At 45.5% G+C, this 26,511-nt stretch overlaps 6 protein-coding genes across 10 annotated transcripts; 3 read left to right on the top strand and 3 right to left on the bottom strand.

Moving 5' to 3' along the window:
• Window positions 1-1,032: 1,032 nt before the first annotated feature.
• On the top strand, window positions 1,033-2,632 carry LOC128258279 (uncharacterized). The gene is made up of 3 exons (XM_052989828.1): window positions 1,033-1,302; window positions 1,358-1,846; window positions 2,178-2,632. The coding sequence occupies exons 1-3, from the start codon at window positions 1,117-1,119 to the stop codon at window positions 2,472-2,474; spliced, it is 972 nt and encodes a 323-aa protein (XP_052845788.1). The 5' UTR covers window positions 1,033-1,116; the 3' UTR covers window positions 2,475-2,632.
• Window positions 2,633-3,512: 880 nt separating this feature from the next.
• On the bottom strand, window positions 3,513-7,949 carry LOC128258221 (T-box-containing protein TBX6L). The gene is made up of 6 exons (XM_052989729.1): window positions 7,459-7,949; window positions 5,962-6,572; window positions 5,729-5,894; window positions 5,332-5,599; window positions 4,894-5,031; window positions 3,513-4,827 (listed from the first exon to the last, which is right to left on the bottom strand). The coding sequence occupies exons 2-6, from the start codon at window positions 6,050-6,052 to the stop codon at window positions 4,240-4,242; spliced, it is 1,251 nt and encodes a 416-aa protein (XP_052845689.1). The 5' UTR covers window positions 6,053-6,572; window positions 7,459-7,949; the 3' UTR covers window positions 3,513-4,239.
• Window positions 7,950-9,494: 1,545 nt separating this feature from the next.
• On the bottom strand, window positions 9,495-13,639 carry LOC128258475 (ubiquitin-protein ligase E3B). Of its 2 annotated transcripts, none has more exons than XM_052990105.1 (7): window positions 13,240-13,639; window positions 12,697-13,186; window positions 12,249-12,629; window positions 11,567-12,192; window positions 11,392-11,510; window positions 10,082-11,262; window positions 9,495-10,022 (listed from the first exon to the last, which is right to left on the bottom strand). In XM_052990105.1, exons 1-7 carry the CDS (start codon window positions 13,392-13,394, stop codon window positions 9,738-9,740), a joined length of 3,237 nt encoding a protein of 1,078 aa, XP_052846065.1. In that variant the 5' UTR covers window positions 13,395-13,639; the 3' UTR covers window positions 9,495-9,737. The 2 variants fall into 2 exon arrangements, with proteins under 2 accessions (XP_052846065.1, XP_052846066.1); XM_052990106.1 differs by having other exon boundaries at window positions 10,082-11,259.
• Window positions 13,640-14,411: 772 nt separating this feature from the next.
• On the top strand, window positions 14,412-22,149 carry LOC128258085 (protein Smaug). Of its 4 annotated transcripts, XM_052989488.1 has the most exons (4): window positions 15,241-15,569; window positions 17,117-19,586; window positions 19,648-20,227; window positions 21,139-22,149. In XM_052989488.1, exons 2-4 carry the CDS (start codon window positions 17,215-17,217, stop codon window positions 21,178-21,180), a joined length of 2,994 nt encoding a protein of 997 aa, XP_052845448.1. In that variant the 5' UTR covers window positions 15,241-15,569; window positions 17,117-17,214; the 3' UTR covers window positions 21,181-22,149. The 4 variants fall into 4 exon arrangements, with proteins under 4 accessions (XP_052845446.1, XP_052845447.1, XP_052845445.1 ...); XM_052989486.1 differs by lacking the exon at window positions 15,241-15,569 and adding an exon at window positions 14,412-14,826 and having other exon boundaries at window positions 19,648-22,149; XM_052989487.1 differs by having other exon boundaries at window positions 15,206-15,593; window positions 19,648-22,149.
• A 152-nt stretch (window positions 22,150-22,301) lies between these two features.
• Window positions 22,302-23,828, top strand: LOC128258088 (UPF0193 protein EVG1 homolog). The gene is made up of 3 exons (XM_052989491.1): window positions 22,302-22,748; window positions 23,113-23,484; window positions 23,547-23,828. The coding sequence occupies exons 1-3, from the start codon at window positions 22,544-22,546 to the stop codon at window positions 23,720-23,722; spliced, it is 753 nt and encodes a 250-aa protein (XP_052845451.1). The 5' UTR covers window positions 22,302-22,543; the 3' UTR covers window positions 23,723-23,828.
• LOC128258087 (protein phosphatase methylesterase 1) lies at window positions 23,754-26,387 on the bottom strand. The gene is made up of 6 exons (XM_052989489.1): window positions 26,141-26,387; window positions 25,881-26,079; window positions 25,711-25,820; window positions 24,849-25,160; window positions 24,566-24,790; window positions 23,754-24,506 (listed from the first exon to the last, which is right to left on the bottom strand). The coding sequence occupies exons 1-6, from the start codon at window positions 26,212-26,214 to the stop codon at window positions 24,197-24,199; spliced, it is 1,230 nt and encodes a 409-aa protein (XP_052845449.1). The 5' UTR covers window positions 26,215-26,387; the 3' UTR covers window positions 23,754-24,196.
• Window positions 26,388-26,511: the final 124 nt, after the last annotated feature.

The raw sequence follows: 26,511 nt of genomic DNA, 5'->3' as shown, positions 1-26,511 counted from the left end.
TCTGGGTTCCCAAATCGACCTGTACCCTACTAAGCTGGGGTTCTAAACTAGAGCAGAACAAACGCAGCACCAAGATGAGGCTCAACAGCAGGAATATTGGCCAGCGGCCAACAAAGGCCGTAAAAGCAGTTTATGCAAATGGGCTCACATGTGGGCTAGCATAATCATATATGTATGTATGTATGTATGAAGAACAGCGACCCTTTTGGGCTGGCACAATTAACAAAGCGTGTAATTTCTCAAACCTATCGTGTGAACAATGGCACAAACAATTAGAGGATAATGAAAATCACCCACATAAGCAGGTCCACTACAGTGCTCTCCCGGTGGGAGGGTGCATAAATGATCATATAGGCAAATCTCGGGATCAGTTGGAAAATACTCGCTGTGGGACAATCAAAACCGGAACACAATGGCCGTCGTCAAGTACGCATATGCGTTCTAGAGGTCCAGGAACATTTGCATTGTCCTCGCTTTGTTTACAACTTTATTGAGTGCAAAATGCAGCAGCACCGCCGTTTGCCATCTATTTGCATACTTTTGTTGTCTTCGAAGACAAACCACAAAATCAAATTCAAATTAATACGCGCCATTGAATGAGAAGCTCTAGCAGAGTTGCCAAATTTTACAGAAAGGAACTTAATTTCGTGTTTCCACTAGAGAAAAAACTTTTTGCGTTATCTTTAATAATAAATACATTCAAATACTTTTATATAATAAAAACTGTTGACACTAAAAATATTTGATTTTTAAATTAGGAAAGTAGCCTTTCCAAAATTAAAATGGGATCTGTAAATTAAAAGTGGGTTATTTTTTGCTGTCTAAGCCCGTTCCACAAAAACACTAGTATTTTTTTTTGCAAGAAAATACTAACATTTATCATATTTATAATAATTAATTAAATAATGTCTACTATAATTAATAAATTATTTATTTTATTCCATACGAAGTAAAAGTGGAAGCAGCTCGGGAAACGCAACTTAAAAAAGCGGCAAGTGTGTTCGGCCTTAATTACTTTAGCAGCCTTGGCAACCCTGACACTTGTCATTTTAACTATTGCGCCATTCCATACAAATAATTTGTACTTTTCGCAAATTAGGAAGAAAATCAAGCGAAATGAGCTTTCTTGCTAATAATAGTGACTCGGAGAGCGAGGACAATGACTCCTTCCACTCCTTTAACCAGACCGATTCGTCCTTCGACAACCTGAGCGCCTCATTCTCGGGGAGCGACAGCGACAGCGCCGCGGACTTTGACTCGGGATCTGAGCATGAGACTTCCATGGAGAATGTGGAGAAAACGGCAAGTGGCATCGGCTTTCTATATAGTATGCAGTGTAAAGATAATACCCCCACAGGACGAGGAGACCCAGGCCGCCTTTTCGGGCGTCACCTTGAAGCCAAAGTCTACCGAATCGGAGATCCATTCCAGTGACTCCTCCGCCTGTGATGGCGTGTCCACAAGCCAAGTCACCCAGGTGACGGGTCGCTTCAAGACTCTTAAAAAGTTCACCATCTCGCCGATTAGTGAGCAAAAGCAGGATCCCGTGCCCTGTTGCCCCAGGGATGTGCCGCAACTTGCCTCAAATCAGATGCCCAGCCAGGATCTCTTCAACATGGACCAACCTGCACCGGTGCTGAAGGAGCACCTGACCACCAATCGCCACACGGCGGCCATTCAGAAGTACGCCTTCACCGAGATTTGGTTGGGCTCACAGCAGCATCCTAGCCAGCCAAAGAGTTCCCGCTTGCGTGAGTTTTCTGTGGCCCTGGAGGCCTACTTTGACACTGAATCGTCTAAAAAGGAGGCTGATGATAACTTGGATGCTGGCGAAGAGCCAGTTAAAGTATGTACACAATAATACTCTTCGGTTTTCGAGCTTAGATATATAGTTAGCAACCTCTTTTTTTTTAGAGGTCAAAAAAAGTATTGTGCAAAATCAAGATCAAGAAATAGTAAAATATGTTTTCTTTATTTATAGGATCTGCTTATAAATCTGCAGTAAGCCTAAGTACTAACTAAAATCGCATTATAAGTTTTTAAATCGCATATGCTTTTATAATACCATCCCAATGAAAACAGCCTTACAATTATTAATTTTTTCTGAAATTTGGTAGTGCACATTACTCCCAAATCTAATTCTGAACATTCACCCATACCATCTATTCATGTTTCAGACCACTGTGGCTCCTCCGAAAGATAACAAGCCCGTAAAGGAACCCGTGAAGGAGCCCGTGAAGGAACCCGTGAAGGAACCCGTGAAGGAACCCGTGAAGGAGCCTGTGAAGGAGTATGTGTCTCCCTTGCCGAATTTGTCAGGGCAACCAGCTCCAAAGGTGCCGGCTCTTTTGAAGGGCGCTAAGCCGCCGATTATAGTGCCAGCTGGCTTTGATTTGACCCGATTGGTGGAGTTGAAGAATCCCAATCACTGGCATCGCCGTCCCCACATGCGTACTGGCGATCGCATCTACTAGACTTTGCCCAACAATTATTATATTATCAGCAGTGTTACACAACTGTTGTTATATAACCATGATCATCAGCAGCGCTGGACGATCTGACATTTATTCTGTTAGCTGTTATCTTTCTGCAATAAAGGATTGGGAACTACCAAAGCAATTAGAGCACCAAACATATGCGACTGTCAAACTCCGGCAAAGACATAATATCGCCAGCGTTGAATGGGAACGTCGTCGCCGGCTCCAAATGATTTCATTGTGCTGCCGATAAAATTGTCGCCAGCGAAAAATGTTGCCCGTGACTTTGATTTCGGCCGCCGCAACATTAATTTCCAAGGAAATTACACATGCCCGTGGAGGGGATGGCTTATCTGGGCTGGCAGATCGCCGAGTGAGCCCGGGTCGGGGCTCATTTGCCGCTGACATGCGAACGTTTGCTTTGCTCCGGCCCCAAACATGGACTCTCTCCTGGCCCAGCGGATGCCCCCAAATGAGAATTCAATAAATTTCAGGTAAAGGTAAAGCCAACGGCAGCGGCAGCAGCAGCAGCAGCACAAGCAACAACAACACAATGGGCCGAACGTTGTCGTTAGTCTTTTGGCGACGTTTAACATGAATATGCAGTGTGGCTAATGTGGAGCCCATAAACACTTCCAGCGGCAACATGAATGGGCCGCAAAACAGGTTGCAGCTACGTGTGTGGGTTGGGTATCGGTGGGATATTGGGGTCCTGGCTCCAAACAATTGTTTCTTAACGCGAACTGAAGCGAATGCCACCGTCGATGATTGGCCGTTTTCGGCCAATCATCTAGCCGGCTCTCTTTGGGATCAACACTTGCGACTGGTGGACCGGACTTTCAAACGAGCCGCCTCGTTTCCGCTCGATTGCATGGAGATGTGTGATGGGACACCCGGACAATTGCATGTAAATGGCCACAGTTTCGCTAACAACTACAATGTGAAAACATCAATTACACGGGACTCGGGATTGGGGAGTGGGGATTGGGGATCGAGAATTGTGGGGGGATTGAGCAGTGGAGTCGGACCGCTTGCTCGCCAGGATTGCCGGCGATCGTGGCGCTCAATCAGCGCATTTAACTTGGCGCCGGCGCCAGCGTTTAAGATGCGGCTCGCTCTGATCTGCTGATAAGCCCATGTCCATGCTGTTGCTGTCGATGTTGCTGGTTGCCGGTGGGTTATTCTGCTCTTAGAAGGGAGCTTGCTTGAGGAGGAGGAGGAGGAGTGGAAGAGGGGCGTTGGGGTCTAGGAGGAACAGGTTTTTATGCCTCGCATGCGGGAGATATGAAACCGAAACCCAAAGCAAAACCAAAACGGAATTATGTATTCGGCGACGACAGGCAAATGGAAGCATGCAACACAAATTGCTGGAACAGGATTCGATGCGCAGTCATGGGAAGTTATTGGGGAATTTATTCAGATCTCCGGTTTGGAGTTTGTCTCTTCTAATTGCTCCGCATTCCCCGCATCGTTTGCCCCAGAAAAAGTCCATTGAATTCATACATACATACACATATTTTATTTATCCCGCATTAAAATGCCAAAGACAATAAATCCATTACGAAATCATGTGAACAATTAAAATTGCATAATAAATACGATAAATACTGATGGCAAATACCTGGAAATCCTAATTAACTGCAAAATATCACAATTCAGCTTAGACACTACGCAGACGATGGCAACTAAACGCTAATTAAATGTACAAGGCACCGATTTCAATCCAAATGGGAGCACATGGACCGACCCGACTGGACGCAGTTTAAATGGACGAGCTGGTTCCTAATATGTCCGAGATGCTGAAGCTGCTGCGTTTCGGCTGGGGCATTGGATCGCTGGACGGGTGGGGAGCTGTAGCTGGAGCTGAAGCAGTACCAGAAGCTGGGGCAGGAGAAGCGGCAGCAGGTGGTGCAGTTCCGACCACATCCACAAAGGTATCGGCATCTGCCTCGCGGTCGGCAGCAGACTCGCCGCTGGACGAAGAGGAGACGGAAGAGGCCGGCGATGGCGGGGTATAGGCCCAACTTGGATAGCCTGCGTTGTGCCTGGCATACTCGATGGCCGGCGGCGGTGGCGCTGGCACTGGCACATAGAAATTGGCTTCCCGAGTGTCCAGCAGATAGTGACGCTGCATTGGAACGCTCGGATGGTTCTGATGATGCTGAGGAATTTCCTCCACCAGTCGCAAACGCTTGGCTAACGGCGATGTCATCGCATCCACCTGGGTAACCTCCGACTGCGATGGCGGTGGCGAGTCATTGATCTTCCTCTTGCACCTCGACTGACCCGACTCACGGAATCCCTTGGCAAAGGGATTGTTGTCGATCTTTAGCTTGGTTATGCGGTCATTCTGCAGAGCAAACAGGAGGATTAGTTATCAGATCTCGTACCTAGACTGAGATAAAGCAGTACACACCTGATAAGCCGTTACGGCTATAAACTCCGTCTCCGGGAACACAAAGGCCTGTTGGGGGGCCCAGGGAATCTGGCCGAGATCAGAGGTACGTATGACATGCAGACGCGGCTGATACTTGTGCATGCTGGCCAGGACGATCTGAAAACAAAAGGAAGACATAAAATAAGTTTAAAAGCTCTAAAATATTATTTTCTAAGAGATTTTAATGAAATGGAAAAGTTTCGGAACACAAAATATAAGTTATTATAAGATGTTTTTAAAGTCAAAGATATATTTATTTGGAGATATTTTATGATAAAGATTATTTATCACTATTATCTTTAAAGAGGCAAATATTTATTTCTTGAAAATAAATGGAACAGTAATATTTAGTGATAAATACAATTTTTAAGTGTCGAAGAAATATTTTAAAAACTTTTAAGCGTGGATAAGACTTACATGTCCATTGTTATCCAGGGTGTTGTTCGTGAGCTTGACTTTGCTGAAAAGCAGGGCCTGTGACTGCCAGTGTTTTCCCGTAGCCGGACTCTCCGGATGCAGATACATTCGCTGCGGGCTCTGGGGCTCGGCTCCGCCGGCCGGAACCCACTGGGATCCGGAGAACTTGTAGCGGCAGTCGCCGATGGGCACCATCTCGAGCAGGACGCAGTAGCTGGCCTCCTCCTCCAGGCCACTCAGAGAAACGCGCATCGAGGGGAACATGCGTCTAAAATGAACAGAGACAATATTGGATGTTAGTGATGTGTTTCCACCATAGAGTAAGTCGGAGCAGGCTTATCAGCTTGAGATAAGCTGATGGGGCGAGCAAATAGGTAAACAGACAAATGGTACCAACCTGCCGCACTTGGTGATGATCATCTCGGTGCCGATGCTGTGGAACTGCTGCCACAGTTCATTGTTCTCCAGCTTGGCCTCCACATCGCCGGGCAACGTGGGTTGCGGTGGTGGCGGCGGCGGCAGAAAGTGTCCGGCAAAGTTCGGCAGCAGGCCGCACAGGGGATCTACATATTGGTTTGGATTGGATCCGTTAGCCGTCGGCAAATCGCAGATGGGGAGTGCTCAACTTACCCGGCAATCGTTGCATAATCTGCTGGCGGTATATTTCCTGGGCGATCTGCTGCTGCAGACGCAGATCGGCGATGTTGGGCAAGGTCAACATGTTGGGTTCTTCGTGGTGATTAGTAATCTTGTTCTTTGCGGGTGAAGTGGGTCCGTGGGAAAGTCGATCGAGTGGCGACGACTGGAGCACGAACTGATCGGTTTGCTGTCCAGATTGAGACTGTCTCTCGGTGTCTCAGAGCGGGCACTACTTCAATTCTGCCAGAATCCGGTCGGTTCGGTTCCTCCCTCTCCCTCCCTCTGCCGATCCTCAGGTAGTCGTCTGACCTGTTCTCATGCTCAAGTGCGGCACCCGCTCTCTCGCTTCCACTCACTCTGTGAGCGTCTCCATGTGTATGCATAGATCTCCCTGCCATTGGCTGCTTATCAGCGAACGCTTCGCCATCCCGCTCTCACACGCTGGAACGCCATTTTCGTGTCACTTTGGAGGGGGTTTTGCTTCCAGTGCGGGTTTTAGTTCTGGTGACCTTCTCCTCCCTCGGAACTGGGGGCACGGCACCCATCTTGTTGCTGCTGATAGCATTCCGTGAAGAGGGGAACGGCTATGGGAATGGGTTTTTCTGGGGAGAAATGGGGAAACGCTCTTTGATGTCGCCTAATCGCTTGTAATATTTATGGGACTGGAAAACGTTTTGGATATGGGCCAACCAATAATGTTCGCCGAGATAACGTTCTTCTAAAAATGGGAAGCTGTCATATTGGGAGCTCGAAAAAAATCAAAAAATATATAAGGTGGGGTAAATTTATAAAATAAGTTTCGAAAATAGCCCTACAAAAATCGATTTCAAAAGTTAAAGGATATTTGGTTCAAAATTCTTCGCAATAACTTGTTTTTTTTGGATCTATAATATTTATTGTATTCAAATTTTTGTAATATTATTGACGTGCATTAATATATTTTAAGCCAATTACTTTTTCTAAGAATGTTTTTAATTTGTATTCAAATAATTAAACCATCGAAAAATAACACATTAATCTATGTTTTACTATCAGTTTTAATTTAAGTCTGAACATTATTGGCCTGGGCTTAATTGATCAGTTGTGCTAAACTTTATTAAATGTGATTATTATTAATGGCTTTAATAAATCATGCCTTAATGAATATAATAACACATGTCGATTTCACAAGTGCTTAAAAGTAATTGTATTAAAGTTGAATAATTGTATTATCAATATATATCAAACCAAAAATAAAATATATATTTAATAAGGAAATAAGGCGAAATTAGGCAACAAAAGTTTCCTACTTCCATAGAACATAAAACCAATTGATTTAAAATATATCTTGTAGATCTCAGTTCCAAATACATCCAATTTTATAGATACTAAGATACTAATTTTTAAACACTTTTCCCACAGAGTTTCCTTTAAATCAAGGGCCATATCTTGAACATTGTTTAACATATTGATCATCTATGTTTTAGAGAGCGCACTTGAGTGTCAAACCTTTGATATCCGCTTGAATATATCTCGCTGTGCTGATCAGCAACCATCTGCTCCAGAGTGTTTAACTTATCTGCAATCGTTGTTGCATCTTGTACATGGATGCAACGCAATCTCCGCCGCTACCGTTTGCACCGGAGGGTCCCTAGAAAGAGATCCGCACCGTGATAACCCGGGCTAATCAAACGTTTAAACGGCACTTGATGCTGGGCCACAACAAATTGCGGCAGCCGGGAGCAGGCATCGAACCAAACTGGCGCCAGGCCACTGTCGCCTTCCAAAAAAAGGGATACGTCTAACGGATCAGTCACTTGCTGCCACTTGTCCTGGTCTTGTTTCCTCGGCTGCCAGGGCGACGGTGGCGGCACAAACTCACAGGCGAGGGCGAGTCATAAAAATCATCACACTTTGTCCCCGAGATGCTGCCTCATCGCTGGGAACAAAAGCAAGAGCCTCGAGGATGCGAGGATGCGAGTTTTATGGCCTGACGGTGCGACGACCGCCTACTGTTTGTGTCTCTCTGCAGTTTTCAAAATTATTGTTATGATTATTGCCTGTTTGTGGGTCTGCTCTACAATTTGTTTGCTATTGTGTCTGGCCGCCTAAAGGTTGGAGACAAAAGCGGGCCGACAAAACCGCAAAAGGACATCGCTTGGGGGTATGAAAATGGGAACCGGAACGGTACGGAGCCCATAAACATCCTTAACGATCGATGGCCAGGATAAAAGTCTCAAATTACCTGTGGAGATGCAGATTTTATGCAGAGATACAAAATTATGATACTGATATTTAATGAAAGTACATATGTTCTCTAAAATTAAACGACGAGGTTTTATTTAATATTATTCATCTTCAATTGCCATGTTTTAATTTTTTTTTGGAATGAATGCATAGGGTATTTTTATTAAAAATCAGTTAAAAAGGTCTATTTCTGTCCGTCCTTTCGTCCGTTTCTACGTTACAACAACAAAAGTTGTCTTTCATTTTGCAGGTAGTATTTAAGTCGGCTCGAGTCGGATCGGACGACTATATCATAAAGCTTACATAGGATCAAACGAAAAAATAAATTTAAAACAATATTTTACTTCGCTGTTTTTCAACTTACAAGAACATACTTCGAGGTTTTAATAAATTCGGAAGAACTTTTATAATAAACTCAGAAACGTATTAGAATCTTTAATCTGTTTTTGTAGTTAGTTGAGAAGTATTTTGAATACTAAGTGATATGTTTAAAACTGCAAACATTGTACAATAAAATCTAAGAAGAATGTAATAATGACTTCAAAATTCAAAAATGACCCTTCGCATTTTTATCTTGATTGGATTTTTTCCGGGGATATCTTGGTATTAAAGGAAATGCAAGGGATATAAATCCCTGCTCGCATTTCGCTTTCCCGTCTCCGGTCATTAGTCAGTCAGATATGCAATTTCCGGTAATTCGTAACTCGACTAGCTTTGCATAAACTCCTTGCCATATTTCCGCTTATTCCGGACAATCTAAGTGCCCCTGACCCGACCCAACAAAAAAAAAAGACAACGACTGCGACCCTTGAGTGTGACTCAGGCAATTAGCGGTGGACGGGAGTTGAGGAGTTCAGCAGTTCAGCAGTTCAGGAGTTCAGGACAGCAGGCCCCGACCAGACGGATTTGTGTCATTAGCGCTCGCGCTGCTCGCCACTTGTGTCCGGCTTCATTTCCATTTTCATTCAGTTTTCGGTCTGGAAAAACCCGGGGAAATTTGAGCAGCGCTCACTAATTGCATGTTTGTTATCGTTGGGAACGCGCTTAGGCTACCTTCCTCGCGCTGGACAAATCTGATAAACAGCTTACATTTTGCACATGAATCAGACACATAGATTTATTGTTGCTCGTTTTTTTCGTGGTTTACATGTAACTTTTGGCTTACACTGTACGTGGGTTAGATATTTGTGGTGTGCGCCATGCCGCAATCGTTTACAGAATTTACTAGACATTTTCTCTTTTATCATCGGCTACCCAAAATGGATTGTTCATTCACCAGTATTCGTAATTCAGCTTGGTATTTGTTGTGTACTCTTCGTTAGTTTATTATAGTTTTATCACAGCTATACGTTTATATTTATTTGTTAATAATTGTGTTTAAGATTCATTAAATATGTTTTCCAATCCGTTTGTGATGCGATTACAAAACATAAAAAAAAACACTTTTACACCGAATTGCCTACGAAAAGATGCTTAAAAAGGAATAACATACAAAATGTGAATAAAGTAGGAAATAGTGGGGGAAACCATTCCAAGCTGCTTTAGGACAGCTCGAATCCGGTGTTGCTGCTCACGGCGTAGCGGAGTTTGTCCCGCAGCGTGGACTTCTTTTGGTAGTTGGGCAACTTCAGAAGGTTAAAGCAGGTGGACGAGGTGGGCAGGCGGTTGAGTGGGTCTTTTTTGCGTATGGTAAAGAAACCTCGGATCACACTGCCAATCGTGTCCCCCGTGTCCTCGTCATCACCCACCTCCACACAACGAATGGAGAACGGCGGCTCCAGGTGGGCGAAACCCAAAAGCGGAGGCTTCGAGCAGCTGGTAACAAACTGAAAAAGAGATTTCGGTTATCAAATCACCGATCTGCATCAATTGACTAACAACGTACCTTTAGAAACAGCTTGCGCTCCTCTTCTGTGAAGTCCTTGGCCAGGATGTCCCAGAGCCAGCCCACCACACGATGTGAGTCGTGAAAGCCACCATAATACTGCGTATGCTTCCGCAGATCCTTCAAATCCAAGGGCACCGTGTCGCCGGATATGAGGCGCTGCAGTTCGGGAGGTGAGAACAGAGACAACCACTCCGGATTGACAATGCTGCGGAAGCCACGATTGAAAGCTATCGTCTGCTCGCGGATCTGGGTGTTCATGTGGAAAAAGGCCATGTAGTGGATGTAGACCAACTTGTTGTGGTCATTGACCACACGCGCCTTGCCGCCGGGATGCAGTTCATGAGTGACAATCTTGCCCATCACATCCTGGTCCACGGAAAAGGTAAGGTTAAGATCGGCCACGTCCTGCTTGTAGTGTTTGATGAAGGTTAGACTGCGATACAACTCGTTGTCCAGCGAGGGCAGCTCGTCCATGCAGGAGTAGAGAGCCTGCTGTGTCTGGCCGAGCAGCTGGGAGAGGAAGAAGGAGGCAAACGGGACGTCCACCACGATGCCCTCGTACACCGCCTTGCCCAGCATGCGGCCCACGAACTCGAAGAGCTGCAGATGATTGTCCTGAACATAGGAGATGGGCGACGGATAGAGCCGCTGATCCGAGGTGGTCTTGAAGAGATTCAGCGACGGATCGAACACCTTCTTGATGGTCTCCTCTAGGAACTCCTTGAACACTCCATCCTGGTCAATGCCCGCCTCGTGCAGACCCTGCTGGTTGATGAACCGCACCCGGATAACGCCTTTCAGCGCTTGAGTGGGCTGGGCGGCCAGTTGCCTATAGCCGTCCTCCACAATCCGTTCGCGATGGATGACTATCAGGGCGGAACGAGGTGAGGCGCAGGCACTCTCCGTCAGACCCATCACCGCCTTCTCGTTCTGCACAAACTTCCGGAACAGCTTGACCCGATCGTCGTGCGGTATAATGTGTGGCATCTTGGCCAAAAGCAGCATCGCGTTCCGCTTGGCCTTCTCCAGGTCGTTTATGAACGTGGAGGGCTTCACCTCCGGTATGAGCCAATGGTTGGGTGGCGTAAACGGGCGGCGGCAATCGCGGCGGTACAGACAGAGCATCAGCGTGTGCAGCGAGAGGAAAACCGGATTCTGGACAATGTTCTTGGCACCTGCTGGAGATTGAAAGATATTGCGTTTAAGAATTTAGCAAATGTATACATTCCCCGCCACGATTCCAGCATAGACGAACACTAAAAATCTCTGACCAAATAAACAAGACAGATTAATTAATTCAGACTCACCCAAGAGATTATCGTTAATCAATTTGTACAGAATATTGTTAAGGAAGTAGGTCAGCATCACATAATCGTTCAGCTTAAAAGGATTTTGTTCCGTATACATCTCGTATTCATCCAGAATCCTACATAATAATATAATTCTATATGACTTTGCAGTGAGAAAATCGTATGTACATACGTGACGTAGTGCGTCATGCAGTCACAGAAAAGCATCAGCATGGCAGTTTGGGGCTTCTGCAGGCTAGTCTCGGACTTGAGCAGCTCCAGATACTCCTTCATGCCGCAATTGGGACCCAGGGAAGTAATTAGCAGCCAAATATCGTACAGCACATTGTCGTTGTAGCAGATTCCAGTCAAGATGTCCAGCTTCATTTGGGAGAGTGTGTTGAGGGCGGCATAGTACATGCCGCAGATGCGGGACACCTGCACCACATCCGCGTTGTCCAGCTTGCGCCACTGCTGCTTGCACGGTTTGCTAGTCACTCCTCCCATTAGGTTAACGCCTCTCGTAGAGCTGCGCTCCAAGGCCCGACGCAGTAGATTCGACGTGGATGGCTGCTGGGGAGACTGGAACTCAATGCGCTCGTAGTTAGCATTGATTTCCTTCAACAGATCGCCCAGCAACAGCTTTATACAGCGATGGTCCCACAGCATGTGAAACTGCTTCTTGATCAAGGCCACATTCTGATTCTGGGCGGGCTCTGGGCCGGGAGTGTGCCACCCCAGCAGCTCGTGCCACTGGGTGAACACTCCCTTGGTGGTCACCGTGTTGGGTATTAGCTCCAGCAGCGATGTGGTAGTTTCCTGTTGGCAAGAATGTCAAATTATGGGAGTTGTTGGTTACATTTCGTAAAACTCACAGTCAGTAGTGGATAGGCCAACTCCTTTGACTCGCCTTGGCCATCAATGTTGAACAAATTTACTATGTTTCCCAGGAACGCCAGGGACTTGGTGCCCGGCATGCTAGCGCCGAACTCCTCGAACCACTGCAGGTCCCCCGATATACTTAGAGCCTTTTGTAGCAGCCCCAAAGACGAGAACTGCTCCAGGCATTGCGGCACACTCTGGTGCAGATGGTAGATTAAAGCGGGCACAGAGAGTATCTCCGACAAAAACTTGGTTAGGAGATTGCGGCTAAAGTTGCCATCGATTAAAGGCCGCAGGCAGAGCGTGATAATGGCCACCAGGGTAACAGGCTTCACGGACAATTCCTCGCGCACAGTGCCACGCAGCAAAACGAGCTGAAAGATGGTATGTGGTACAATGTTAATAACAAAGTTAATTAATGATAAACCAAAGCGAACCCACCCGCATTGTTCTGTAAAAGTCGTGCTGCACCAAATGCCCCTGGATGTTGCAGCAGACCTTCTGCATGGCCGGCTGCAGCTTCTCGAACTGGACGTTCCTGAGTATCGCCCAGGATTTGGGCGCCGTGAACACCACCAGTGTGTGCAGGAAGAGGGCAAGGGACAGGCTGTCGGCGTGGTTCTCCGGCTTGAGTTCCGGCAGCAATATCAGGCAGTTGGTGAGCAGTACCTTGATGTGCGCTATCCACGGCAGGCTGCGTTCCTTGAACAGGCAGAGGGCGGCGTAGGAGAGCTTGGTGTTCTCCGCCTCCATGGCCTTGATGATGTAGCGACAAATGCGCTCCAGACGCTCCCGCGAACGAACATTGCTCTTGTCCAGTTTGATTTGGGTGAGGTAGCGACGTAACACCGGATAGACATTGATGGCCGTGAGCTCCAGTTCCGCATCCTTGTCGTCCTGACTCTCGGTGAATATTCCATCGAAGTCCAGACTGTATCATAGGTTTTAGGAAAATGCAGCTTAGTGAAGTGGGAATGCACTTACATGATCCGCTTCTGGTACTTCCTGCGCGCCGCATATCCTTTGAGCGTGGACTGCAGCAGGATGGCCGCCAGTTCGCGGCGCTTCTCCAGTGCCCGCTCCTCTCGAGCCGCCTTCGTTTGCTCCAGGAAGCTGGTTTTTTGGTTTTGGGCAAACATTTCTCACTGCAGCAAGTTGATGGTGGCTTCGATGTGTGTGTTGTTGTTGCTGAGGGCGTTTGTTTTCGTTGGGATTGTCGCTCTACCGGGGCGATACCTACTGATCAATCACTTTCTCAAGCTGCGCGCTATCCAAGAGCCTTGATTCACTGCATTGCTGGATTTTTTCTGCATCGTAAATCCAGCAAATTTACAAAAATTGTCTTTATTCCAATTGGGTGTGCAGTGTGCCCGCCTATCCTTGCGCTTAAATTACCAAAGAGCCTTGCGAATGTGGCCAAATATTTAAGAACAGAACGTTTCCCACACTAAACCAACTCCTACATGGCTGCACTTTTGAATACCCTTTCTTGCCTATTTTTCTGTCCTGGAAAGTCTCCGTATTTTGCTTCCTGAGTAAGAAGTTAAATTCGTTTCCAGGCGTTTCAGGATAAATAATTCTGTAAGCTCAACTGACGTTATGTTTGCGAGTTTGAGCAACTAACTCCATGGTTTTGAACCATAATTATTATTTTAATTGATTTTTACTCAAAACTATACTATATACTATATGCTATACTTATAACATTTTTATTTCAAATTACGATGATATGCTTAAGCTAGAACAACAATTTGGTCAAATGTGTTGTGTTCGTCGCTAAATTAGCTAAGTTTCAGTACCAGGCGGTTTTTCGGAGTGATAATTTTGGTGTGACCATTTTTAACAATTAGAATGACTTACTATTAGTGATGGTATATTTCTAAGCGATAGTTAGCGGGCACGTACTCCCCATGAATTTGAGACTTATTCCGCGAGCACTTTATCCGCAAAAACGAAGAGTTAATCCGCAGCTAGCAAATACTTAATCCAAAAATAGAGAATATTTACTCCGACAATAGCGGAGGCACCCTCCACACATAGCTTGGACATACTCCGCAGATAGGTGGGTATTTTTGGTATATTTGCCAATGGTGAAATGGTATAAAAAGTATATTTCGTAGAGTTGGACGGTATAATTTATCGATACTCCTGCGGTCACACTGTTCTCCTCCTCTACGCACAACGCTGCGTTTTGCTAAATAATTAATTAACTGCTGAAAAAATGAAATAGCTGGCGGAAACATGCATCTAATTAAGTGCAACAGCAGCCGTGCGCAGTTATCCGTTTTCGGGCGTTTGTGAAAACACGTTGAGCGTTCGCGCCTGGAGTGTGTGGCTAAAAAAGGCGATGTAGTTATGGTTTAGCAAAAACAACAACGCTAAAGCCCAAAAGTGCTAATAAAAAGTACACCGAGCAAAGGTGAAAATTATAAATTAATAAATGCGCGATGCGATCCGATAGCATATCAAATTAGCGAAATATGCTCTATTGTCGAACTGATCGGATCAAAACTGTGAATTGCAACAGAAAATAATTTCAAGGTTTGCAGCAGGCGAATAGAAGGCGAAAAGGTAATTGAAAAATAGAACAATTTTGGCACAAGCGCACTGTAGCTATATATTTTTGTTGTCTGGCCGACCGTGGCTAGGTGGCTGGCTGGGTGGGTGGGGCGTGATTTTGGGGGCCAATCTTCTGTGTGGTGAAATCAACAAACCCCCTTAAGGAGCCCCCTCTGTCCCATTGCCCCACGCCACTGCAAGAAAAAGACGGCAAACGGAAAGTGAGTGCAAATGAAAACAATTGAAAGGGGAATGTAATGCTCGCTCTCTCATGTAATCTACCGCAATTTTGTCCGTGCATTGCTCAGTGTGTCACTCTCACGCACACACATATGCCAGCAAGCGCAGCAAGGTCTCCGGTGTATGTGTGTGAGCTCTCCCCATTTTCTTGACAGCAGCATCATCATCGTTCCGTTCCCTTTGGGCTGTCAGAAAAAAGGCGCGCGCTCCTTTCCTTTTCGCCCGTTTTGCTCTCCCTGCTAGCCAGCAGCTCCACCATTTTCTTTCTAAAACGCTGACGCCAGCGCCAATCATTCGCCATCAGCCGCTCCTCCTCCGCGGTTCTCCCCACTGCAGCTTCCAGTGCAGTCTCGTCTTCAGCTTTGCTTTTTTATTAAAACAATTCTCCTTTTGTGTCTCTGCGAGCTGCAGATATCAATTCAAATTTATTCGTAACGTAAATAAACGTTAGGAATATGCCAATTTATTGCGATCGCGCCTGCTGAAAGGGCAGAAAAATACAAATAAATCAACGTGTGAGTTTCCAGTGTCCTGTATGTGTGAGTGTTTGTAAACTTTCAGTAGCGTTTGTTGAACTGGCTAAATTTTTTGTAAGCCGGTTGAAAAATAACAGCAATTGCAATGACGCATAACCTCAAAGATCGACCCGGGCATGCACAAGTACCGTTAGATCCAAGCGCGCCTTGGCTCTCTTCTGCTCTCTCAGACGAGAAAAAATGTGAAATTTCAGTTTAATAAACGTTGAATTGTAAAAAAATAAACATCGGTAAATTCCAAAGCAGTAGCTATGCTTTTAATGCAGTAATTGGGGCCCGTTATGTTTTAGTGCTTGCCCACACACACACACGCAGGCACCAATACAAAGCTGCATTGACGCTGGTTTAAATTACAGTAGTCACTCTTTAAACTGCTACGGAGAGCAACATATTCATATCTTTACAACATTAAAAAATGTAATTTTAATATTTTACAAAACCTAAATTTTCAACTAGTTTTAAAATTTTTTTTTTTTATAAATCTGTGGTTTCACTTCAAAAACAAAAAATGTATTTCTTTAAACTTGATGTCCTCAATTGTTACATTTAAAACGCTGCTTTTAATAGCTCTATGTGTTGTGTGCATACCGTATACCAGTAGAAGCACGGCAAAAAAAATCGAAGAAAGTCGCCAGAGAAAAAGCAACAACAACAGCAATGGCGGCAGAAGAAACAAGATTCGAAATGAGCACACACAAGCAAACGAAACTAAATGAAAAGTGCGAAACTGTGCAAAAAAAAAAAAACCTAACCAAACTTCTCGCCCCCTCTACTCTTAACCCCTTCTTTCCCCAGCCCGGAAATCAAAATCCAAAGTCAAAATTAACAATTTCGTATTTGAAATGTTTGTTATTTTATTGATTTATCGTCCCTCGTCACTTGCGCCATCTAAGCGAATCCGTAGGTGTTATATATTTGTTGTTTATTTGCTTTCCTGATAAGCCAGTCGACCAATAGTCCGATCGGCGGACCATGCAAATGCTAATTTCCATTCGTCAATTACAGATAATTGTTGTTGCTACCGCACTGCTGTCTCCGAGCTTGTAAATTTAACAAATTAGCAAAAACTGATTTGATTAAATTCAAACGTTATTTGCGGCTTTGAGTTTATTTTATTATCGCCGCATGGCACTCTAATCCCGAGTGGAGCAATGGCGACAAATTCGTGAAAAACCATCACGTGGTTCGAAATTTATGGTATTTTCCTTTGGTTGTCTAGTCAACATATTGGACTTAACAATATAATAAACCACAAAAAAAGAATTAATTAATAACTATAGTTTTTTACAAACTTTAATCAGACTTAATAAAAACTTCTTGTAAAGCTTCAGATAGTGACAAAATTTGGTTTTACATTAGTTGTCTTGAGGGTAACATGGCTTTTACCTTAAATTAATTGTTGGTTTTATGTTTTTTTTTTTAACAGACACTATTAGCTTTAGTACTTCTATTAAAGTCACTATATTTGGGTCAACTTTAACCTCTCTTAAAACTTTATTAACCCTTCCCATTATGTTTACTTTCAGGAAACGCAACCAAATAACCACAAAGAAGCCGTAACCCTTATAATACCATACATTATAATAGACACTATCCCCAAATCAAGAAGCAAACTAACAAAGACATGAAGTACGCAACTGGAACTGACAACGCGATGTCCTCCGGCATCAGCGGCAACTCCAATAACTCTAACAGTGCACCCAATGAGATGCAGCCCACCACCACATCCACCCCTACTGCAGTCCACAAGGAGGCCTCATCCACAGCCACGACAACGGCGGCACACGCCAATGGAAATTCCAATCCAAATACAAATCCCAACCAGAGCCAGCCGCCCAACGCGCTGTTCTGTGAGCAGGTGACCACAGTGACAAATCTCTTCGAGAAGTGGAACGACTGCGAGCGGACCGTCGTGATGTACGCGTTGCTCAAACGGTTGCGTTACCCAAGCCTCAAGTTTCTCCAGTATTCGATCGACAGCAACCTGACCCAGAACCTGGGCACCTCGCAGACGAATCTGAGCAGCGTGGTGATTGATATCAACGCCAACAATCCGGTGTACCTGCAGAACCTGCTGAACGCCTACAAGACATTTCAGCCATGCGACGTGCTCGACGCCATGTCCTCCTCCTCTTCGGACAAGGACTCGATGCCGTGCTACGGCAGTGATTTCCAGATCACCACATCGGCGCAGTGTGACGAGCGAAAGCTGTACGCCCGCAAGGAGGACATTCTGCACGAGGTACTCAACATGTTGCCATTGCTTAAGCCGGGCAACGAGGAGGCCAAGCTCATCTACCTGACCCTGATCCCTGTGGCCGTTAAGGACACCATGCAGCAGATTGTGCCCACGGAGCTAGTGCAGCAGATCTTTTCGTACCTGCTCATCCATCCAGCTATCACCAGCGAGGACAGACGGTCGCTTAACATTTGGTTGCGTCACCTGGAGGATCATATCCAAGCGGCGGCGGCGGGCCTGACTAATCGCAGTTACTTCCTGCAGCCCTCCCCGCAACTTGTCGCTGGTGGCAGCTCCACAGGCAGTGGTAGTTGCTCGTCCTCGGCGGCCAGTTCCTCGACGGCCTCCTGCTCGTCGGTGGCCTCTTCCTCGCTGTGCCCCGCAAGCGGCAGCCGCTCCTCGCGCACCAACGACTGGCAAACCATCGCTCCGCCCAGTAAACAGCTGCAGCACAAGTTGGCCGGTGATTGGCGGGGCAGCGGAGGCGGCAGCTCCAGCGGCTCGATCAATCCACTCTGTGATAATCTTAATGGTATTACCCTGAACGAATTAGCTTCTAGTCAGAATAGCCTCGGACTGTCGCTGGAGGGCAGCTCTTCGTTGGTCAATGGTGTGGTCGCCGGAGCGGGCTCAATGCTGGGAATCGGTGGTGGCGACGACCATGACACGTCATTCAGCAAGAATGGCACGGAAATACTCGACTTTGACCCTGTAACGGCGGACATGGGGGAGGCCTGCAGCCTGGCCAGCAGCAGTCTTTGTGGGCGAGCCGGTGGCAATCCGGTGGACGATCGTTTGCAGCCTCCGCCGCATCTCCAGCAGCAGTTGCTTCAGCCTCCCCCTTACGCATCGATCCTTATGGGAAATGTGGGCGATCAGTTTGGTGAAATCAATCGCTGGAGTCTTGACAGCAAGATTGCCGCTCTGAAGACGCGCCGGTCCAACAGTCTAACCACGCAAACGATCTCCAGTTGTTCCAGCTCGTCCAACTCGTCGGTGATCACGGTTAATGATAACTGCTCCAATTCCACGGAGAACCTGGCCCAGTTTGCCAACAAGCCGCGGAGTTTCTCCCTATCCATCGAGCATCAGCGCGGAGCCTTGATTAACAGTGGATCCGATACGCGTCTGGACGAGTTCAAGCCTAACTACGTGAAGTTCCACACCCGGAACGTTGGCATGTCGGGAATAGGCCTGTGGCTGAAGTCTCTGCGCCTACATAAGTACATCGAGCTGTTCAAGAACATGACGTACGAGGAGATGCTGTTGATCACCGAGGACTTTCTGCAGAGTGTGGGTGTAACCAAGGGCGCCTCCCACAAGCTGGCCCTGTGCATTGACAAACTAAAGGAGCGTGCCCAAATTCTTAATCGCGTGGAGCAGGAGTTGTTAACAGGTCAAATGAAACTGAGTACAGCCGTCGAGGAGCTGACCAACATTGTGTTGACGCCAATGAAGCCTGTGGAGGCCATTGGGCCGCCGGAGGAGAACATTGGACTGCGCTTCCTCAAAGTCATCGATATTGTTAGCAACACATTGCAGCAAGATCCGTATGCTGCGCAGGACGATGAGACGCTGGGAGTGTTTATGTGGATTTTGGACCGCTCCATTCATAACGAGGCATTCATGAATCATGCCAATCAACTAAAGGACCTGAAGTTCAAGCTGTCCAAAATGAAGATCTCCATGGTGCCGAAAATGCATCACGTTAAGCCAGCCGGAGTCGGTCCAAACAATAGCAACATCAACAAACCGAGGTATGTTTATTTTGACAGTCTATTATACGTATTATTTATTATAATATAATTTTTGTAATAGATGGAATGGCAAGACTCGCAAGTGCGACACGAAGAATGGCAGCAACGACCGGATTAACAACCGAAAAAATTCCAATGATATGCTAAATTTCTCGCTGAACTGTCTGCAGCATCCGTTGCCTCACCATTCCCAGCAGGCACCGCCTCCGTTGCCGCAGTTTGACTACAACGGCTACGGCGGAGGTCCGTCTCATCAACCGCAGTACAAGAGCTCCTCGTATCCTAGCTTCATGGGTAATCCTCAACAGCAGCCACCACCACCGCCGCCGCCCAACAAGTCGCACCATCATGCCCAGCAGATGCAACAAATGCTGCAGCAGCACAACCATTTTCCGGCGTTGCCGCAGCAAACGACTCCCCAATCGCACCGTCGCTCTTTGAACAATCTCATTCTGGTGGCCGGTGGTCCGCAGCAGCCGCAGCAATTGATCTTCAAGCCCGGCCAGGGTGTGCTTACCAACAATGGATCAAACGACAACCTTGTAATGGAGCGCAATCAGCAGCAGCGAAAGCATAGCGGGAACGGAGGAGGATGCAGTTCGGAGCAGCAACCAAAGAAGACTATGGCCGCCGTTGTGATGGTTAGTAACCAGAATCAGAGTCAGGAGCCGCACGATCAGCCACAGATCCTGATCAACAACAACAACAATAATAACAACAGCATGCTGAACAATAATTTAATTAATCAGCAACAGCTGCAACTGTTGGCAGCAGCCGCCGCCGCAGTGAGCAGTGGCAGCTGTTTGTGCTCTAATGGTGGTGGTGTAACTGGTGGTGCCTGTGTCCACAATCTTTGTCACCAAAACAGCAAGAACAACAACCATGCCGTGGAACATTGCCTGTCCCAGCCACAGCTGGTCAGCCTGGGCATGACGCCCCATGTCACCGAGTACAAGATGAACGACTTCAAGAGCCTGGAACAGCTCGAGACGTTGTGCCGCCAAATGACTGAACAGGCAATGAACTGAGCAAGGTTCTTCTGGGCTGCTTGAGCGAGTAGATTGTAAAGGGGCTGCCAACAGTTTTTGTGTTCATCTAGCTTTGTACCGTGTTTGAAGTTTGATTTCATAACGAACATACATGTTTTTATATTTAGCTTTGTAAGATTCGTATATATATGTTTGTGTCGCGTCTAGTTGTCCATTTTGCGCCCCCTTCACAACCCGTTTTGTAATCGTTTTTAGTTAGTAAGTCGATAGTTTGTTTTAATGTTAAGTTTATTAATTGTGTGCCAAGACGCTCCTAAAGATATGATCAGCTGGCGGGACTCGCAGGACCAGCGGCTGGCCGTTGGACTTGCAGAACCCACGTTGTACTCCCCGAAGGAAATCCCCATGTCAGCTTTCATTGGGGGCGTGGCATCTTGCTGTCAATGTTATTAATGTCTACGTTTCGTAAATGTTGTCGCCATCTGTGTAGTAAAACTAACATGCCAAGCCCTATAAGAAAATCACATCGCAAACACACAATACAGTAACTTCTCTCTATGTAGGAAAATTTGGCCAAATTTGATCAACATTTTACGCTATTCTAATCCTAATCACACCATCGACTATATCACCATCAACAACAACGTCGCCAAATGAAAGAAATGCCCCGCTAAACGACGACGAAAAAAGTTTATCTAGTAAAAATTATAAAATGAACTCTGCATCGTGACCATGAGACTGACTAAGATTACTTTTCGCAACTATAAAAAACTAGAAAGAAGAATGCTGGATAGAGAGGGAATTGAGAAATGAGAAATTAGAGCTGAGAATTGTTTGCGCGAATCAAAACTAGGCTTGCTGAATGAAGTAGTAGTCACATAATGGATATGTTTATATATATACACGTACACATAATTTATTTTAAACTAGAAGGAACATATTTGCTGAACCGTTACTGCACCAGAGGAAATCGCAACACAGCGGAAACAACCACTAGACTAAACTTTAATTGTGAAGAGTTTCAATGTTTCACTGTTTGTGTTGGAGAATCGGAACCACATATTGTATTTTGTATAAGTAAGCGTAAGCCAAACACATGTATTGCACACCGATCATGATCACCGTTGTCATTGATTAGCCTATCTCTACTATTACTATTATGTTTGCTTTAGTCAATTGTTTATCATGTAAATGGTAAGCCAATCACTCGATATGTTATGTTTTAGTTGTTTTTAAAAAAATTATATATATTTATATATACTAACGTATGTCGCATCATAAGCTTAGGTTCAAAAACGAACGAAGACGGGCGGAGCTGAAAAGAGAAGGCAGCCAAAAAACAACTACCATAAGAGCGTAAAAACGTGTAGTCTAATTGTAATTAAAAAAAAAAAACCGAACAAACGCATGTGTAAATTATGCTTAGAAACGTTATTGGTTTTCTAATTTCTTGTCGATATTTCCAAAATACTTTTGTTAACAACAACCGCAACACTGTAAATCGCTGATGCTTTTATTTATTAATAAAAACCTATTGTACGGCCAGTTGGGATACAGAATTAATCGAAACCTAATTGTCAAACTTTAGCGAGTTCAAAACGATCCACAAAACTAAATGGTTTAATATAAAGTGCAACTACTCGTAGACGAATGTGCATAAGTCAGTTAGATGTTCGCTGAGGATTGAAGTTTATCAGAATGCGAGCGTAAACCAAGCGTGTACCTACCCACACATATACACACATACAATACCTACATATATTTATTTTCAATAAATTATTTCGAGAATTAAAAATACCCATGCTGTTTGCCTAACAACCCAGGTTGCCATGCGTCTCCACTTTGTTGTCGGGCGTAAAACAACTTCACACCGAGGTTAGCCCTTAAACACGCCACACGAAATTGTCGAAGCGATTTTCTAAAGAGACCAGTAGTACTTTCCCGAACTAAAATTACAAGATTTTCAGAATGAGCCGACATCGCTTTAACAACGTTCAGATTAAGGCCCTGCCCGGCGGACTTATTGCCCACCAGGAACCGGAAGCGGGTGAAGGCCAGTCCAGTTCGCAGAAAATGCCGATGTGGCCCAGTGAACGGATTGTTCCTGGCGGCGCTGGAGCATTTCACTCGGCTAAGGTGCAGTATAGCAAGGAGACGGCTGATCTGATCCGATGTGAGTGTTCTGGGCAGGGGATAAATGCATAATGTATCGTTATTCTAAAATTATTTTAAAGCAACTGATAAAATATATATTCTATAAGATCGGGTGACCTTGAGGTTTTTTTTGTTTTAGCCCCAAGTCAGTTTTAAAATATTTAACTGTTGAGAAACTTAGACCCGTTTTCTCGTACGCATGCCGAGACTGTGTTTTATACTGAAAACATGAAAAACATTAAGGATTACCGTGACTCCTAAATGTAAAAAATTTGATTAAATCTCGTATAAAATTTGAATTTGAATATTTAAAAATTACTGAGTTAAAATTGGTGAAATTTCTGTGCTTTGAAAAAGCTTTTCAAATCTTCCTACTTCTTTAGTGCTTGTCAAGGAGTCCAAAATGTCAATGATGGTTCGCAAGCAGATCGATGAGAGCCTGCGCAATGGGGATCCTTTGCCGCTGCCCGAACCGCCGCGTCCCAACACCAAAAACGATCCGGATAAAGAGACTCTGGCTATTCTGGACCGTGCGCGCAATGCGAAGCGAAAGAATCTACGCCAGATCGAGGCGAGTGGAGCTTACAAGCAGAGCTACTACCGTCCGCCGACCGACAACAGGATGCAGGGTGAGAAGGCCAAGTCTCAGCTTCAGTTCACCATGGCCGGAACCCATCTGCCGGATCCGGCAATCAAGCCACGCCGTCGTCCACGTGAGGAGCAACTGGTGACGGAGGAAGACCTCATAAATGAGTGTAAGTATCTAATTCTTAGTTTGGCGTCCAAAATAAGCCTCTATATATGTTTATAACTGAAGTGCTGGACCAAATTAACGAACGTGCCGAGTGGTTAACCGAAATGGACTCCATGGGCCAGGGCAAGAAGTATCGACCCGAGATACGCGAGCAGATTGCCGAGCGCCTGCGCCGCATCCAAGCTCTGGAATCCAAGATGAAGATGAAATCCGATGGTGGCTTCCGTTTCGTGGACTAAACGTGCTATTCTGCTATCCAAGTTCTATGAATAAATTTCAAGATTTATTCCAATTTTGTGAGATTTACTGTTAACACTCGATTAATAAATAGCTTTATTCAACTTATTTGTATTCGTACAATTTGGATTTCGTTAAATTTTCTTTTGATCTGGCACATATTTAATACACACTCATTATAACAATGTAAGAAGCCCAAACGCAAGCACTTTTGACTTTAGATTTTGGCAAAATGAGTATAAAGTACAATGTTAAAAATTCATAAAGTTTAATTAAAAATACCGAATAAATTACTGGATTATAAGTATATGTGTATATAGAATAAACGGCTATATATTTATATCTGGACCTACGCACTACATTTTGTATATATATATGCACGCATCTGTTAGTTCAAAGAGTAATGTTCCTCCATTCAAAAATATACTTTTGTGACCACAGCTTGTGCTCAACCTTGGATTCAGGGGGTGGTTCGTTTAGCACGACGGCATGTGACACCGGAACTCGCTGGCAGCCTCCGCGAAGCGATTCCGGATCAAGTAGCCGCTGATCACCTCCGCCACCTCGTGCGGACGGTCCTCGTGCACGGCGTGTCCGCAGCGGGCCAGCACCTGCATCTGGAAGCGTCCCTGCATCTGGCCAACGGTGAGGGTGCGGTCCAGGCCATCGATGCTGGCGAGGAGCAGTTGCTTGGGCAGGCGTAAGTTGAGGAACTTATCGCTTAGGCCCGAGAACCAGCCCACCCAGTACTTCTCCGACTTGGACAAATCAATGCGCCAGGTGTAACTAAGGATACATGAAGTAAATTGGTAGTTTGCTCTAGCAATAAGTGCAGATATATATACTTTTTGGCCGCTTCGGTCATCGATTTGGTCGTGATGGGCTTCTTAAAGTCGGCCCCAGCTGCAGCGCTTTCTGGACTGCCATCGGCGGCTTCATCGCCCGGCGGTGACGATTCCTCATCCTCCGAAATGCTGAACGGATTGGGAAACATACTGTTGTGGTGCGCCTCCTCCAGCACTTCATCGGGTAGTGGCAGATCGTTCGTTGCCAGTTTGTTCGTTGTACAGCTGAATGGTTTTAAAAGGATTACCGCTTTCTGAAAAGCCAATAGACCTGCACACTCACTTGATTATCTGCCCGGGCATGGACACTTTGGCGCTGTCCACATTGCGCACCTGGCCACTCCGGATGCACCATTCAATGGCATTCGGAATACTCTGGAAATACTTTGGACGGGAGCGCAGAAAGCTCTGCATGCTGGCCAGTGCCTCCATGGCAGTGCCCTCCACAACATCGATGACGGTTATGCCAATCAAATTGGGCACCAGAGCCATGTGGGCAAAGTGGACGGCAATGGCGCCGCCCATCGAGTGTCCAACCACAAAGAGCTGCGGCATCTCCTCGGGATACAGCTTCAAAATTAAGTCTCCAATATCCCTGTGTTCGGAATATCGTAAAAATTAATATCCAGTTTTAAGTTCTAAAACTTTAAACTTCAAATAATAACGATATTTTAACATTGAATGTTATAGAAATATAGTTATATAATAAATGAGAAAAAACCTATTTTTCTCCTTGTAGTGATAACAAAATTTCACAAAAATTATTTATCGAAGTGCTTGTTAGTTTGGTTAGATTCTGAATTCGTATAGAGCGACCTCATTTGAGCTATTTTTATAAACTAAGATTATGCAAATTTGGTTTGCTCGTCCATATGGTTATATGACTTTAAAGAAAAAAAAACCTTTGGGATACATTTAAAAACGGCAATATTTTTTAATTAAATATAATTTTTTTAAAGCGACTAAATAACATGACGTGTAATAAATAACTATTAGATTCCCTGTTTTCAAACTTGAAGAACGCACTTGATTTTTGTAACAGAGGACTTCAAAATGGTTTACAATACAATGGTTTAATGGTTTTAAGGACTTTTTTTTATTTTTTTAGTTGCGAATGATTTGGATCTGGAGTGGAAAAAACTCACTTGGACAGCGTATCCGCGGAGAGATCGTCCTCGTCGTCCACCTTGCTGTCCCCGTGTCCGCGCAAATCGATGCACAGGCACTGGCAGTGGATCATGCTGGTTACCTCCGTCTGCGATTAGAATACAAGTTTAATTAACACACCAATCGCAAATCATTTACAGATACTCACGCAGAAGTGGGCCCAGGTGAGCGCCGAGTAGCCACCGCCGTGGAGCAGGAGGAGCACCGGACCCGGCTTTTCCGGCTGCTTGGTGCGGTAGATTCGGAAGGTGCGCTGCTCGTCCACCTGGACGTCGTCCTTCTCCGCAAAGAACTCGCTCCACAGGCCCGGCTTGTAGTCCCTGATGCGCGACTTCTTAAACGAGTCCCTGCAATTGGCCAAATCGGGTAGGAAAGGCGAACTCCCCCCTCCCAGAATCTTCCACTTACGCTCTGCCGATGCGCCCGCTAGGAATTGTGGGTGGCAACTTGCCCTTCAGCATCGTGCGCTGTAAACTCGACATAGATTCGATTGTCTCCGCAGCGGGGTCAACAGGTGAAGCTCCTACGATGCAGGTGCAAGTGGTTATTCGCGCTGCTGTTCCTGGGAATTATTCGTTTTCAAAAACAAATAAAATAGCTCCAACGATGATATAGTCGCAGTGTGCCCGTGTCCGAGAAAAACAAAGTGACGAGAGCCGGCAGCACCTTTTTAAGAACTTTAGTTGGCAGTCCCTCCTTCTGGCAACGCCCAGCCTTAACGGAATATTTTTAAATTGCAAGTTAAATTGTTCTAGACTAATTTCAGATTGATATGGTCC

Source organism: Drosophila gunungcola (genome assembly GCF_025200985.1).
Source record: "Drosophila gunungcola strain Sukarami chromosome 3L unlocalized genomic scaffold, Dgunungcola_SK_2 000003F, whole genome shotgun sequence".
Classification (NCBI taxonomy): Eukaryota; Metazoa; Arthropoda; class Insecta; order Diptera; family Drosophilidae; genus Drosophila; species Drosophila gunungcola.
This window is presented reverse-complemented; position numbering and strand designations above follow the sequence as displayed.

Bases quoted from the DNA above. Each gene is read 5' to 3' on its own strand.
- LOC128258088 (XM_052989491.1), top strand. From the start codon at position 22,544: ATGAGCCGACATCGCTTTAACAACGTTCAGATTAAGGCCCTGCCCGGC. The intron at 22,749-23,112 runs GTGAGTGTTCTG...CTACTTCTTTAG, and splicing joins GACGGCTGATCTGATCCGAT to TGCTTGTCAAGGAGTCCAAA. The intron at 23,485-23,546 runs GTAAGTATCTAA...TTATAACTGAAG, and splicing joins GGAAGACCTCATAAATGAGT to TGCTGGACCAAATTAACGAA.
- LOC128258279 (XM_052989828.1), top strand. From the start codon at position 1,117: ATGAGCTTTCTTGCTAATAATAGTGACTCGGAGAGCGAGGACAATGAC. The intron at 1,303-1,357 runs GCAAGTGGCATC...ATACCCCCACAG, and splicing joins TGGAGAATGTGGAGAAAACG to GACGAGGAGACCCAGGCCGC. The intron at 1,847-2,177 runs GTATGTACACAA...TTCATGTTTCAG, and splicing joins CTGGCGAAGAGCCAGTTAAA to ACCACTGTGGCTCCTCCGAA.
- LOC128258221 (XM_052989729.1), bottom strand. From the start codon at position 6,052: ATGTTGACCTTGCCCAACATCGCCGATCTGCGTCTGCAGCAGCAGATC. The intron at 5,600-5,728 runs GTTGGTACCATT...TGTTCATTTTAG, and splicing joins ATCATCACCAAGTGCGGCAG to ACGCATGTTCCCCTCGATGC. The intron at 4,828-4,893 runs GTGTGTACTGCT...TTTGCTCTGCAG, and splicing joins TAGCCGTAACGGCTTATCAG to AATGACCGCATAACCAAGCT.
- LOC128258085 (XM_052989486.1), top strand. From the start codon at position 17,215: ATGAAGTACGCAACTGGAACTGACAACGCGATGTCCTCCGGCATCAGC. The intron at 19,587-19,647 runs GTATGTTTATTT...TTTTTGTAATAG, and splicing joins AGCAACATCAACAAACCGAG to ATGGAATGGCAAGACTCGCA.
- LOC128258087 (XM_052989489.1), bottom strand. From the start codon at position 26,214: ATGTCGAGTTTACAGCGCACGATGCTGAAGGGCAAGTTGCCACCCACA. The intron at 24,791-24,848 runs GTGAGTGTGCAG...AAAACCATTCAG, and splicing joins ATGCCCGGGCAGATAATCAA to CTGTACAACGAACAAACTGG. The intron at 24,507-24,565 runs GTATATATATCT...ATGTATCCTTAG, and splicing joins ATGACCGAAGCGGCCAAAAA to TTACACCTGGCGCATTGATT.
- LOC128258475 (XM_052990105.1), bottom strand. From the start codon at position 13,394: ATGTTTGCCCAAAACCAAAAAACCAGCTTCCTGGAGCAAACGAAGGCG. The intron at 13,187-13,239 runs GTAAGTGCATTC...CCTATGATACAG, and splicing joins AAGTACCAGAAGCGGATCAT to TCTGGACTTCGATGGAATAT. The intron at 12,630-12,696 runs GTGGGTTCGCTT...ACCATCTTTCAG, and splicing joins ACTTTTACAGAACAATGCGG to CTCGTTTTGCTGCGTGGCAC.